This window comes from Bactrocera latifrons, unplaced genomic scaffold, assembly GCF_001853355.1.
Source record: "Bactrocera latifrons isolate USDA-ARS-PBARC rearing strain unplaced genomic scaffold, ASM185335v1 scaffold_347, whole genome shotgun sequence".
Taxonomy (NCBI): domain Eukaryota; kingdom Metazoa; phylum Arthropoda; class Insecta; order Diptera; family Tephritidae; genus Bactrocera; species Bactrocera latifrons.
The window spans coordinates 175,868-189,406 of NW_017536987.1; the positions used below are offsets into that span (position 1 = coordinate 175,868).

General features: G+C 33.8%; 4 protein-coding genes across 14 annotated transcripts in view; 3 read left to right on the top strand and 1 right to left on the bottom strand.

The window, feature by feature from the left end:
• The window catches only part of LOC108971514, a 52,061-nt gene extending 39,729 nt beyond the window's left edge, over positions 1-12,332 (bottom strand). For 6 of the 11 annotated variants that reach the window (XR_001993549.1, XM_018937638.1, XM_018937637.1 and 3 more), the window contains exons 1-2: positions 10,870-11,745; positions 7,396-8,951 (exon numbers count right to left, since the gene is read on the bottom strand). Coding sequence is in view for 10 of the 11 variants with exons in the window: in XM_018937638.1 (XP_018793183.1) it covers positions 7,396-8,868 (1,473 nt within the window). In the remaining variant the exon portion in view is untranslated. Of the gene's footprint in view, positions 1-7,395; positions 8,952-9,060; positions 9,190-10,869; positions 11,746-12,135 lie in introns of those variants that run through there. The other 5 variants (XM_018937630.1, XM_018937633.1, XM_018937632.1 and 2 more) reach the window with 5 other exon arrangements.
• LOC108971535 (protein snakeskin-like) lies at positions 694-2,420 on the top strand. Its single transcript, XM_018937663.1, has 3 exons — positions 694-854; positions 1,528-1,724; positions 1,780-2,420. Exons 1-3 carry the CDS (start codon positions 801-803, stop codon positions 2,054-2,056), a joined length of 528 nt encoding a protein of 175 aa, XP_018793208.1. The 5' UTR covers positions 694-800; the 3' UTR covers positions 2,057-2,420.
• On the top strand, positions 3,700-4,965 carry LOC108971536 (protein snakeskin-like). The gene is made up of 3 exons (XM_018937664.1): positions 3,700-4,085; positions 4,356-4,552; positions 4,626-4,965. Exons 1-3 carry the CDS (start codon positions 4,020-4,022, stop codon positions 4,885-4,887), a joined length of 525 nt encoding a protein of 174 aa, XP_018793209.1. The 5' UTR covers positions 3,700-4,019; the 3' UTR covers positions 4,888-4,965.
• Positions 5,709-7,231, top strand: LOC108971537 (protein snakeskin). The gene is made up of 3 exons (XM_018937665.1): positions 5,709-5,935; positions 6,476-6,672; positions 6,750-7,231. The coding sequence occupies exons 1-3, from the start codon at positions 5,885-5,887 to the stop codon at positions 7,000-7,002; spliced, it is 501 nt and encodes a 166-aa protein (XP_018793210.1). The 5' UTR covers positions 5,709-5,884; the 3' UTR covers positions 7,003-7,231.
• Positions 12,333-13,539: the final 1,207 nt, after the last annotated feature.

Sequence of the window (13,539 nt, forward strand, 5' to 3'; positions counted from 1 at the left end):
GAAAGTGGTTGCTTGAAAACATACTTATTTGATTGACGATATTTATTAATTAAGAGACGTATATTTGAAGAGTAAGCTTTAAAATTAAGCTTAAATTGTTRTAGAGTTGCAAAATAAAAAATTTCAGAATACAAGTAGTTTTTATAGATTTACGTTACAATTACCACAGCCAAAATATGCTCATATGATAACTGAGGACAATAGTTCCACATAAGTATTATGCTGAACTTGACTTCCAATGACTCATAATGACGCAATATTAACTACATATGATAATGAAATAGTGATCATTAATGTACAAAATATTCGAATATTTTTTGCTCCAAATAAAATTTTATGCCTTTCATATATAATTAATCTCTTTCACGCATAAAATTTTACTTGGAGCAAAAAATATTCGATTACTTTGTACATTAATGATTCCCAAGATGTTCTAAGAATTTATGCATTGCAGGAAATATATTCATACATTCAACAACCAAACAAATAAAGTCGTGAGGCGCCAAGCATTGCTCATTGCATAGTAAAAGAAATAAATATGAGGTTATTGCACACATAACTGCATGATAACATTATGGCCACCTGAAAGCGGCACTTGTTACACAAATACCGATGTGACATCGTTTTATCTTATCACTGCGATTACAAAAGCTCATTACTTTCCTGTTACTTGCTTTTTCGAGGTTTAAAATCGTTTCAATTTTAGTTAACGAACGACTACATACGAGCGCAAACGAACAAAAGTATCTTTTAAAAGGCGTTTATTGACTTTCTGCAAAACCAATTAACTGTTTTTTAAAATGGAGTGGTCATTGATTTGGATATTTTCAATTGTGATTAAAGCATTGAAATTGGTACGTTTCGGCTTACAGCAATAAGTTTTGTACAGAATTACGAAGAATCGAGACGTGTTCAATTTTAGTTAAACGAAAAAGAAATCAGTGTTTCTATTACTTAGGCATACATCGCATAGCTGTGATGTATGAGAATATATAACAATAGAAAAAATTAAAAAAAAAAAAAAAAAAAAAAAAAAAAAAAAAAAAAAAAAAAAAATAAAAAAAAAAAAAAAAAAAATAAAAATAAAGATAGTTATTAAAATTTTAATGAAAATATGATTATAGTAAAATCGAAATATTTTTGAAAAAGTGTTTATACAAAATAAAAATATGACTGAAGTAAAATAAATCTACATATTTTCGAAAAAGTTTTTATACTGGTGTGGTTTACTCTCCTTGAATTACTGATTACTGCTTATCAGGCGACCAAAAGCTTTTTCCATGTTGGGAAACATGGAAGGGTTTACTCATAAACATAACGCAAGCATTCTGCTRAATTTCGATATGCTTTTGCCTAGGCGTTCCTTACAGCTCGCTCGTCATATATGTATATAACCACATTTACAACCAACTAGGGAGTGGTTAAAATCTAAACATGTTTAGCTATACTAAAATATTCTTAATCTTAGAAAACTATATAAAAAAGCATTATTTGTGTTTTTCTTTTAAAACTTTGCTCCATTTGCAGATTCTTAATTTATCTATACTTATAATTTATCGTGTTGGCGCTGGAGGCTACTTTCTGGGAGTGGGTGGCACATGGAATCTTTGGGAAGAGAAGAGCGCAGGTTGTGAAATATTCGCTTCCGGCGTTTTCATTGGATTCATTGTTTATACGGGCGTACACACAATTGCTTACTTCTTTGGACCCAACAAGTACAAACAGTATGTTTAAAAATCGTATGCAAAAACAACAATCTTATTTAACATTTATTTGCAGTGAACTCACAGACACCATGATGAATGTGGTGGGCACCTTCTTGTGGGCCCTAGTTGGTGGCATTGCACTGCACTACTGGGTCGGTTACATGGACACAAGCGACTACTCCTATTTGGGAATTCAGCATGTGCCAGTTAGTGCGGGTAGTGACAAGCTGGTTGGCATTATAATGGGATCGCTCTGTATACTCGAGGCAGCTTTATATTTGGTGGACACCGTAATKAGTTGCCTGCACTACTCGAAGGGCGATACTGACTATACTGGTGTGGCACGTTAGTGCGGCCAAACTAATTTCAAAAACACATTTGTACAATAATGAATTATTTGGTGACAACAAACTTGTACAAAACCGACAAATTTGAAAAAATATCTAAAGATATCGATGTCTATACCAATATATAATTAATTATTATATTTTTTCTTTAAATATTTCGAATCGGAATACTGAAATGTCAAGACCTTTTCTTTAAGTTCATTGTAGCTCTCATCTATAGCAATTAACAACTATTACGTAACAGTACAAGCAACCTGTGAGGCTTGCGTTTCCGGTATTCCATAATCTGTACAATAGATTTTTTTTTACTTTTTTGCCAAACATTTCAAATACATATTATTTTAATAAATCCAAAACAGAAACTACACACTTATAAGCTTATAACCTCTCTGGAACACCGGTAATTGTGCAAGTAAGTGTACTAAGCTAGTGTTTCTATGAAAKATTTGTGATTTTATGAATACCGTTAAGTCTAGATTTTATACCCCTTCAATACGAATACTGGCATGCATATTTTAACCGACAAGGTAATTGAAATCAATATTTAATGGCTGTATGTAGTATGTAAAAATTCGCCTCCAACGCTCTTAACACAAACACGGACAGCTTTACATATGTATATATAGACAGTTCCTATGTATGCAGACGCTGGAAGAGAAATCCGTCATAATTTGTTTTTATAGAGTCGTATTGCCCGCAGTTTTAGTATGCTAATGGTTGGAATTGCTTTGAAAATATCGACACTTTAGCTCGTTTAGCGGCGGCGACAAATTTCAATTGAGCCATGGTAATTCGCGTTCTCTACAACTGTCATGTGTTTATTTGGTACGTATGTATGTACATATATATGTTCATGCTAGTTATATTCAAAACTTGTTGAATTTATTAATTTATTTGCGGCTGCTAAAACTGTTCGATCAATTTGAGGCGAGCATTTCGTATTGGACTTCACTGCCCGCAATATAATCTGAGTAATGTTTTAAGTATGCTTTGAACTATTAATAACCGAAACATCATTTTCAAAGTCCTATGAAATTTTTCAACCGAAGTCTGAAATGTGTATGGACAATTTACTATCTATGTATCTTAAAAATATGTACATATTTACAGAGAACAAACAATCACCACATCTGTGTATATATATATATATATTTATTAGTTCGTCAAAAAAGTCTTGCGGTATTTTCGCTACTTGGCGTTGAGAGCGCGTAGTTCTAGTTTTATTCGGAGCATCGGGTCATGCTATACCTTTTTGGAAAGCTCATTTCACGCGCTAACAGGTGTTTGATTGTCGTTTCTTTTAAGTCGTTCGTGAGTTATAGCGTCGCAAGCATGGAGSAAAATAAAGAGAAAATACGGCATATTTTACAGTACTACTACGATAAAAGCAAAAATGCATCTCAAGCCGCCAATAAAATTTGTGCACTTTATGGACCCGATACAATTTCCATTTCTACCGCACAACGATGGTTCCAACGTTGTCGTTCTGGTGTAGAGATGGTCGAAGATRCGCACGCTCCGGAAGGCCTGTCGTCGAAAATTGCGATAAAATCGCTGAATAGTAGCAGCCGTAGCATCGGTCAAGAGCTGGGCATGAGTCATCAAAAAAAAATTTTATGAACAATTGAAAATTCAATAAAAATACCGCAAGAAATACSGCAAGACTTTTTGGACAACCTAATGCATGTATATGAACGTTGTGTGAAAGGTATTATTATTTTGTCTTGTATGTATTTTTTATCTAATCGAAGCGGGCAAACAACAAATCAACAATGCATACACGACGCTTTTTCACAAGTTATCGTTCGTACACATTTAACGGTGACGATACTTTTGCTAACACGAGTAGAGCGTTTAGTCGATGGCTGCCCATATACGAAGTGAACGCGATAAAAGGCAACGCCTTGATAAGGAGGAACTTCGAAAGCTTGCGTAAAAAGTAAAGAATTTTCTGGTTATTTGCGAAATGGATCGTTCAAAAATGGTTTCTTACGAGACAATGGCGTCTATATGCTTAAAAATACTGAAACTGGTAAACTAACAAAAGCGTACTGATAATTTAGAGATCGCTTGCGGTAAACAAATATATAGTACACATTTGTAAATATGTGATAAATGCTATTTATGGTATTGTGGTTATTAAACCGATCGTTTAAAAAAATTTTTCGCTACCTTGGCACAATAAATAAATTATTCTTCTTTATAAAGCGTAGACACCACTTATGCGGCTATAGCCGAGTTTACAACAGCGACAGATTTAAATTATCTCTCTCAAATCAAAAGCTCAACTCTGCATTTTTAGCTCAACAACATCGGCGTACTAGTCTTATACCGCACGGGGAACGGCGGCGATTTCTTAGGTATCGGTGGCAATTGGAATTTACAGGAAAGGCATAATGCTTCCCTTGAAATGCTTGCTTCTGGTATCTTTGTTGGATTTGTTATATATACAGCCGTAGTTATTATTGGATACTGTTTTGGAGATAACACAAATAAGCGGTGCGTAATTGCTCTTTAAATTATTTTTTCCAATATATTTCTTTATACCTGTATATATGTATATTTTCTATAGAGACTTGACTGATATTCTTATGAATACAATTGGAGCCGTATTGTGGATAACAGTAGGTGGGATATCAATACACTTCTGGTTTGGTTACATGACCGATGGTAGTTTTGCATATGCCAGCAGTGAACGTACTGTTGGTTTAACAATGGGCGCATTGTGCGTTTCTCAGGGTGCTCTTTATATAGTGGATACTATTTTGGGATGCACTCTATACTATAAAGGCCTCACAGAGTATGCCGTCATAAGACAGTATACGTTGGAGTAAATAAGACGCTACTTCACGAAACTTAAAAACTTTCATATTCAAAATATGTACTATATATTATATAACTTTTAGCAAGTATACACGAATTATATTTTAAATACTATTTTTTGGAAATAAATATGTATACATKTGTATATTGAAAAATAAAATACATAAGGAAGATATTTCTGAAAACAGTTGTTTTACACATTTTGTTGTGCACAAATTATTTATATATTTATTAGTGCAGAGAATTTATTTTGGGGAAAAAATTAAACAATTATCATAAAATTTTTCAAAATAAGTACAAAAATGTTAAATTAAGTAAGAAAAAAAAATTCAAAGTTAGTTTAAAGATGCTTGAGTAAAAATCCATTTAGATAAGGCACTCAGCTCTGGCTTGGCGTTCAGTGCAACCATATTGGGCAAATTTGATTATTGAGTTCTGTGAAGATACCTAGACGAACAGAGAGACTGTTGAATAGACGTATAATCGGAACATAAATATGTAAAACATATTCCCTGCATATAACGAACTTAAAGTGAAATCATCACAGTCCAAATAGGCAGAACATACACCTGTACAAGAAAACGAGGAAAAAGCTTATCGCAGTCAAGTATTTTTTTATCCAAGTAAACAAGGCAATGTTTACACAAAACCCAATGAAATATTATTTCACAATCACGTTAAAAAATGTCTTGCCTATCTCGGCGTTTTCTGGTGACTCTCTGCTCTAACATTCCATTTACTGTTATCTTATCAGGATAGTTGCAAAAGCTTCGAGTAAAAATCTTTCATTGTGTGGTGCTTCACATTAGAGCTCGCTGTTGTGTKTACGAACGATCGAAATACAATTTAGTCAACGAACAACGACAAAACGAAATCGAACGGATATCAAAAGTTTTGTTCTTACTTAATTAATAAAAGTGCTCCTAGACAAAAGCAAAGTCTTTTTGTAGCTTTTATTTTAATTTATTTAAAATTCTTTGAAAAGTGAAGAACAATTAAGCGAAAAAAATGGTGTCTGTGGAAACGATTGGATCGATATTTATCAAAACTCTGAAATTGGTAAGGACAAGAGTATTGGCTTTTTTAAGAAAAAGCAAAATTTAATAAGAAAACATAAGAAAAGCTTAACAAACTGTTAGGAAAATAGTTATACCTAGTAGGTTTAAAGGCTCTAATATTTTTCAAACCTCCGATTCTTTAAAATGGYATTRCAGTATTTTTAACCTGAATTAGTCAGTATTCAACAAAGATGACGTCATACGAACGTTATCTATAATCATTAGTTTGATATTCAGTTGATTTCCCTCAATGCTTTGAGTATATATTTCATATGTACTAAAGGTATATTACTATGTGCGTATTCTTTTGTAGATTTCTACTGTTATTATGAAAACATTTTAATATTTCTGTTTATAGACCTGTTCTTTTACAACAAATTSATTAAGCATGTTTTTTAAAATGAAATTGACGCATCTACCTGCCCAATCTAAAAATTTATATTTTCCAATAGGTTCAGACAGCATATAGCAAATAAATTCTGATATATCGGCTATCTACATATATATATTACTCTAATAAATTGTTTACTATTTTTGGCAGACTATCAACATTATTATTCTTATCCTCTACTGTATTGGAGATGAGGGCATTTTTTTGGGCGTTAGTGGAACATGGAATTTAAATGAAGAAAAGAGCCCTTCACCGGAAATCGTAGCCTCTGGTATATTTGTAGGATTTCTAATCTATACCACTGTGCACACAGTGGCCTTCTTCTTCGGCACCACCAAGCATAAACGGTTTGTATTTGCTTTAAATAAACATATAAATATTTTTTGTAAATAAATGATAACATGGATTATTTATGTTTTTAAAGTGAGCTAACAGACACACTGATGAATATGGTCGGCACAGCCATGTGGATTGCCATTGGCGGTGTGGCTTTACATTATTGGGGCGGCTATATGTCTGACCAGGACTTTCTCTATGTAAATGCTGAGCGTCAGACGGGCATCGCAATGGGTGCGTTGTGTGTAATTGAAGGTGCCCTTTATTTATTGGACACTGTATTGGCTTGCATACACTATTCCAAGGCTGAGGATATCGAATACACAGGCGTTGGACATTAGACGCAGAAGTTCATCAGCATTATACAAAATCTTTACTTTTTATAATCAAATAGTTACTGTAGTGCAAATTAATTTTACAAAAATGCAGAAAACCATTTACTTAACACGGATTCTATTAAGTGAGAACGGGCTCAAACAATTAACATTACCATTAGCTTTAATGAAATAATTAATTTGTGAATAAAAAAAAAATTGTATGGCAGTTTCATTGTCAAATGAAAAATTTTAATTATAATTTGCAATATTATTTTAGATTTATATATGTATTTTACACAGTTTTTATATTATGATTTTATTTTTTGTCTAATAAATGGGCTTTAAGATTTTTTTCAGATTTGTCACTGAGCCTCCTCGTTTTGAGAATACATTTTTATACAGTTTGTATGCACTTACCTGTGCAACAGCTGACGAGTCCACGGTGTCGACATTCATTTGGTGATTACTCTTATCTCTGCGTTGCTTCCTCAAACGACCGTCTTCCAAATTCAACCAATCCACAATTTCTTTATCCAATATAAAAGAGTTGCGAGAAAAGTCGTTCAATCGTTCAAGTTTTCTGGAATCTAAACTATCGCGATACACGTTCCGCGGTTTGTCCAAATTATGTTCGAAATCGGTGTCGAAATTAAAACTACCGCGCGAATGGCACCGACGGTCTGCCAGTTGACGAGCGGCACTCGGTTTGCGACGACGCACTACCGTCACCGGAGCGTTAAGCGATTTATTATTGTTTGTGCCGGTTGTGGTACTACTGATTGGTGTAATAGGCGGATTCTGTTCGATGCGCAAACTTAGCGTGGAAAGCTGTCGTTCTAGTTGTTTTTCATATCCGTTGAACTTATCGTAATCGATGAAGGACATATTCTCATAGCTTACCATATTGTCTATGGCTTGTAAGGATTGTAGTGACGCACTCCACTTAGGATTAAGTTTCTCCTTCTTCTTTTCACCGGTTATTGTTGCAATAGTGCTCTTAAAAGATGCTAGTAACGTGTTGGAACGGCGGCGCTGAAAATTCGCTATTGGATTGAATGGCACACCATTCCCCTCACCTGGTGCCAGGGATATGGATGATGGCTTTCGCTGCAAAGCTGTACTATTACTACCCTCTTCAACCGGAGTTGAGGTCAATGGCTGAGAGTTCTGTCGTTGCGGTGTAATCATTGTAGTTGTCCCACTCTTATCAGAAATGACATTGACCGCCAACTTATTGGACGATGATGGTACAGGAAATGGTTGTCCACTTATATCTACAGAGTTTTTACGAGGTGATGATGGTGAAGTTGGATCAACCTCCTCAGATAGTTGTTCCAATTGGGGTTCAATTAAACTACGACGATTCGACCGCCGCAAGAGTATCATTGAGCGACTGCGTGTGAACTTGTACGGAGTGGCATTCTCATCATCTAGCTTATTAATATTCTCTTTGCTGCCTGTAATTGAATTGATCAATTTCGTTAGTTTGCCACGCAATGAAAAACTGTTCGATCGTTCGAATTTTGGCGCATTTTCATATCCTGTTAAAATGGAGACCACGGGCTGTTGCATAGCGGTGGGCGTTGCGTGCGCTACTCGTACTGCGGAATCGGGAAGCTTTTGATTAATGTTGTTGTTGTTTTTAACGCTACTGTTGTTATTATTAATAGTAGTTGTAGGCACTGTCATCTTGATTGTTTTACCGGTTATCTTATTCACACTGTATTGAGCAGCAGGGTGGGGCGCTAATGTTGTTGCCGCTGTCGCAACTGCTGAATTCTGTTGATTTTGAAGTTGTTGTTGCTGTTGTTTCAGTTGTTGTTTTTTGTTAGCCTTAATCGCCTTCTTTTGCGTCTTCGTGCCGTTTTTCATTTCTTTAGTGGAACTCATTCTTACAATGATAAATCTAACCGCTTGCCTTTAGTCTGGTTTTTGCACAGATTGTAATCAGATTATAAATCTGATTTGATTATCTGAAATGTATTAATATAATAAATAAATCAAAAGATGTTTGCAATAGGCGCACTATTATTTTAAGTATAGAATCGATTGCATGCAAATACATATGTTTACAAATCTGACCACTTATAATTTGCTACAGTTTTTAGTTAATTCAACTGATAAAAACTCAATGTCACAACACTTTCTTTGAGAACTCATATTTTCACGACAAACATGAATATGGCGAATAAAATAACAAATGTTCTAATGTGTCTCTTGTTTCCTCTCGTTGGTGGACTTTCGATTGGTTGGCTATTCCAAACGTTTGTGTAGCTTTTTTGAGAAATGTATAAGAAGTAGAGGCAGTAAAACAATCAAAACTTTTTGCTTATCAATTTTAAACGAATGTTCCATGTCAAATGAGTGACACACAATAAGCAAAATTATAACGAACACAAATACTTAGCTTCGAATTGACGAGTCAAAAAGATCGCACGGGTCTTGAAATGATATCTACACACCAGTGACAGCAAGTATACCTAAAGTGGGTGGCATGAAGAAGGCTGATGGTCAAGAAAATGTATTCATTTTATTTTGCCTCAAATTAATTAAGTACAAATGATCCGAAACATAAGGTACATATAAAGACCACTGGAAAGTCGAAAATATTTATATTGCATAAAAGGTTTCGCAGCAATAATGCGAATAATTCAAATTCCTTGCTCTGGTTCATATATACATATCACTGTCTGCACATTTACGTACATTTAAAAGTAGGTACTGATGTCTTTGGGAACCTACACAACTGTTTCTGATATAGTCAGTGTCCTGATATGATCGAAGCATTAATAACAAATACAACGGTTAATGCACTCAACCAATGAACCCCCTTAAGTCTCTCACTTGATAAACTAAWATGTATTTATCTAAAACATATGCAAAATTACATATAGTCTATATTTAGTCATAGTTAATTTTCCATGCATTCGATATCAGAACCAAGAAGTTAGTTTTTAATACAATATTTTTAAATATGAAGAAGAAAAACCCAATCAAACTGATTAATTGAAGCAATGAAGCATTAAACCATATGTACTGTATGTACGTTGTACTTTGGAAATAAGAAATACCTAAATTGTGCAAAACGATTTAACGACCACAACTTTATCTATACCAGTAGCTCAACTTGATAAAATTCCACAATGTTACTTTAGAAACATTAGAAAAACTTCAGAAAAAGTAAGTGGATAGGGTACATTGCAAGAAATTCTGCATTGTTTCGAAGTAGAATATTTAAATAATAAATCTGAAATCTTATGAACGAAAGGAATTCACTAAACTTGCAAGGACCTATCGCCGCTATCACTGCGTATGACTTATATGTACGCCATCTACCTATTAGGACTACGCGATTTTGACTGCTAGTAATGGCCATGTTTGTTTATGGAATTTTGATAAATTTTGTCAGTTCGCCAGTGCCACATTTTTCTTTAGTAGAACGCTTGGAAATTGTGCAAGGTTATTCACGTTCTCCGAATAATTCACAAATCCACGTTCATAGAAATATTATCTTCTCAGATGGGGACAATTTTGTCTTAATGGCTCATTAATAAACAAAATTGMCGCTATTGGGCCGAGTGAATTCCTCGTATGGTTCAGAAAACGTAATGGCGTCCCCATAAATTAACCGTTTCGCCGTATATTTAACCCATTTACACAAAATTTTTTGTTTTATTTAATTTTTTCATCTGTTGCTTCTCATTGGTAGACCCTATATGTGTATAATAGCTGCTATTCCAGAATTTTTTAAGAGTGTTAAACAGAGATTTTAGAAATTATACAATATATCTAATTAAAACGAGACAATTGAGGTAAAGAAAAACATTAAATTTTAGCCTTGAAAATGGCAATAAATCTTTTTTTCGACGTTATAACTTTCAAAGCACTCACATATTTAAATCTCCATCAATAGGTTGGCAACTTTGTGGTCTCCCCTCTCTCTATATACACTTGTATATTATCTTAAATACTCGCTTAAGTAATTCATACTGCAGCTCTTTGCCATGACATCGCTGGCGCTTTAATACTTCTACACACATAATTTGAGCTTAAACTTATCAGCTGATCTAATTGAAAATGCGTATTTATTCCTCCAAAGCATGAATTTCAATTTGTTTGTCTTTTTAAAAAGTGTAGTGCTATTAATGTATGCTTGTGTGGTTGTAGACACACTATCAAACTAAAGTTATAATTCTGTTCACTCACGTTCAGGCAGTTTTTAACACTCCGATTAATATTTTTTTCCACCGACGACTTAAACTTAACTATATACGTGTGTGTTGTGTCGATTTATTGTTTCCATTGCCAGCTATCATAGCTATTTTAACAATTTTCTCATTCTGCTCTCTGCATATAACAACTACTTATACACTTTCTTGCCCTGTTAATAACGTTATCGCATATTTCTTTGCACATGTTAGTATTAATATTTACCTTAACTGAAAGGCTCTCATAATTATTTGCACTCTTTCCTCTTTGACAATAGAGCTTTGGCACAAACTGTAATGTATGTACAGTGGAATTTCGTTTAGAGTAACTACTGAAAAGGGATATGCTTACAAGGTTGCCACTATCCCAAAACTATACTTTAAAGCACTTCATTCACTCTTTTGTTTTATTGACGTAGTCAGTAAGGTATTTACTACTATATTATATGTATATATTCATTTCGGGCAGATAAGGCTGTCAAGGACATTATCAAATCACATTATATAAGCATACATGTGGTATATACGTACATATACCTAAGTACACATGTATTTATATATATTTATATATAATCACTTTTTATTCATATTTGTATCAATAATTAATAATAACACTGGCATATGTATGCATATACATAAGCTTGTAGGATTATTCTAATTTTTTTTACTTTAGTTTTCCACTACATACTCCATAGTGTATGCTTTAGCGAGAAGCCTCTGTACACAGAAAAGTTTAATAGTTAAACGTTAACTTGCATAAGTCACTCACTTCGATACAGTTTCATGTATGCAGCAAACGTACATATACAGATTTATCATGCATGTGTATGGCTGCGATTTCTTATTATTTTTTATATTTATGCACTAATGGAATGCTCTTTTCGACGTCACTTATGAAATTACATGATTTCCACACATATTCATACAGATTTACAATATAAAAGCATACCTTATAATATTTATTCTGTTATATTAACTAATTTTTTGCTCGAAATAACAATAAGACCCTGTTTTCTCTCAACGATAACCGGACGGCCGCTCTTCACTCGTTTGCAAATTCGTTTATTCGCATTCTTTCAGAAATAAGAACGCACCGGCACCATACAATGCTCGACCGTTTTACTCTGATTATAAGTTAAAATTATTGTGGCAATAAATGGGGATCTCTCCTTGTTGGCTGATCAGTTTTTGAAACTGTAAGCCTGAAACTTTGTCTACTGAGAAATATAACAATATAGGTAAACATTCTTCTCTCTTAAAGCTAGCTAAAGAGTAAGCACAGGGAAGAGAAAATCGAACAGCGGTTCATTAAAACAGTGCTATTGTTATTACACATAGTTGAGTTGGATTTCCACCACAATTGGATAGAGAGATACCACATGACAAGCATCAGAAAATTAAGACATTCATGTACATTTATATCTAGCTAAAAGGAGTAATACGATTCTCATGCGTTTGCAATATAGTGTACTATAATATAACAATTTTCGTAACAATTATTTCTAACATCTTAAAATAATAAATAAATCAAAAAAAAAAAAAAACAAAAAACATAAAATGTATTTTCTAAACTAAAATAAATTGAAAATTTTATATGTTTAAACACAGTGCTCTTTTATACAAATTTTCTATGAAGTCATATCATGTTACAATAATTTTCAAGCATAGTTCGTATGGAAACATATTTCGATATTGTAAGCCAATCCGATTCAATTGCATATTTACAGCTTTATGTAGACCACATTTGAGAATAATTCGGAATGAAAGTATTAGAAATTCTTGAATCCTTTAATTTTACTGTAATTAAACTTTGTGATAAGATATGTATTATCAGGGAGACAATAGTGTTTTTGAAATGATCAATGATTAATGATCAAAGAACAAAAGCAATGAAGTTTTGCCTAAAAATATGCAATATTCTTTTCACATTTCTGGGTCCAATTTTTCCAATAGTATAATCATATTTTTTAAATTTATGTATACACGCATATGTAAAAATCCAGAGTGCAAAGAAAGCAATGAATACCTATTGGGCTACGACTGCGGCATGCTGAGCTTTGCTAAGAGCCAGTAGTTCAGTAGATCTGTCATGTAGTCTGCATTCTACTTTAGACCAAAAGTCGGAGCTGATTGTCGACCAATGGACATCCAACTCAGTTCCCTCTGGCTATCATGTCCGCCTTGCAGCGATCTCGCCAGTCACCCAGGAGAGTCTGAAATAGGTTGATGCTATTTCTAGTAAGGGCAAACGGTCATTGAATAGCTTTGAATGCACAGTTAGCGAGCTCAGCACTAATATTGCCGCTCTGCTGTCAGAGTGATTGCGCACTAAGTTGTCAGGAATGCAGTTGAA

What these genes read in the sequence shown, in the direction of transcription:
- LOC108971536 (XM_018937664.1), top strand. Translation starts at nt 4,020, where the DNA reads ATGGATCGTTCAAAAATGGTTTCTTACGAGACAATGGCGTCTATATGC. An exon ending in GCTTAAAAATACTGAAACTG is followed by an intron (nt 4,086 to 4,355) that starts GTAAACTAACAA and finishes CTGCATTTTTAG; the next exon opens with CTCAACAACATCGGCGTACT. An exon ending in GGAGATAACACAAATAAGCG is followed by an intron (nt 4,553 to 4,625) that starts GTGCGTAATTGC and finishes TATTTTCTATAG; the next exon opens with AGACTTGACTGATATTCTTA.
- LOC108971537 (XM_018937665.1), top strand. Translation starts at nt 5,885, where the DNA reads ATGGTGTCTGTGGAAACGATTGGATCGATATTTATCAAAACTCTGAAA. An exon ending in TTATCAAAACTCTGAAATTG is followed by an intron (nt 5,936 to 6,475) that starts GTAAGGACAAGA and finishes TATTTTTGGCAG; the next exon opens with ACTATCAACATTATTATTCT. An exon ending in GGCACCACCAAGCATAAACG is followed by an intron (nt 6,673 to 6,749) that starts GTTTGTATTTGC and finishes ATGTTTTTAAAG; the next exon opens with TGAGCTAACAGACACACTGA.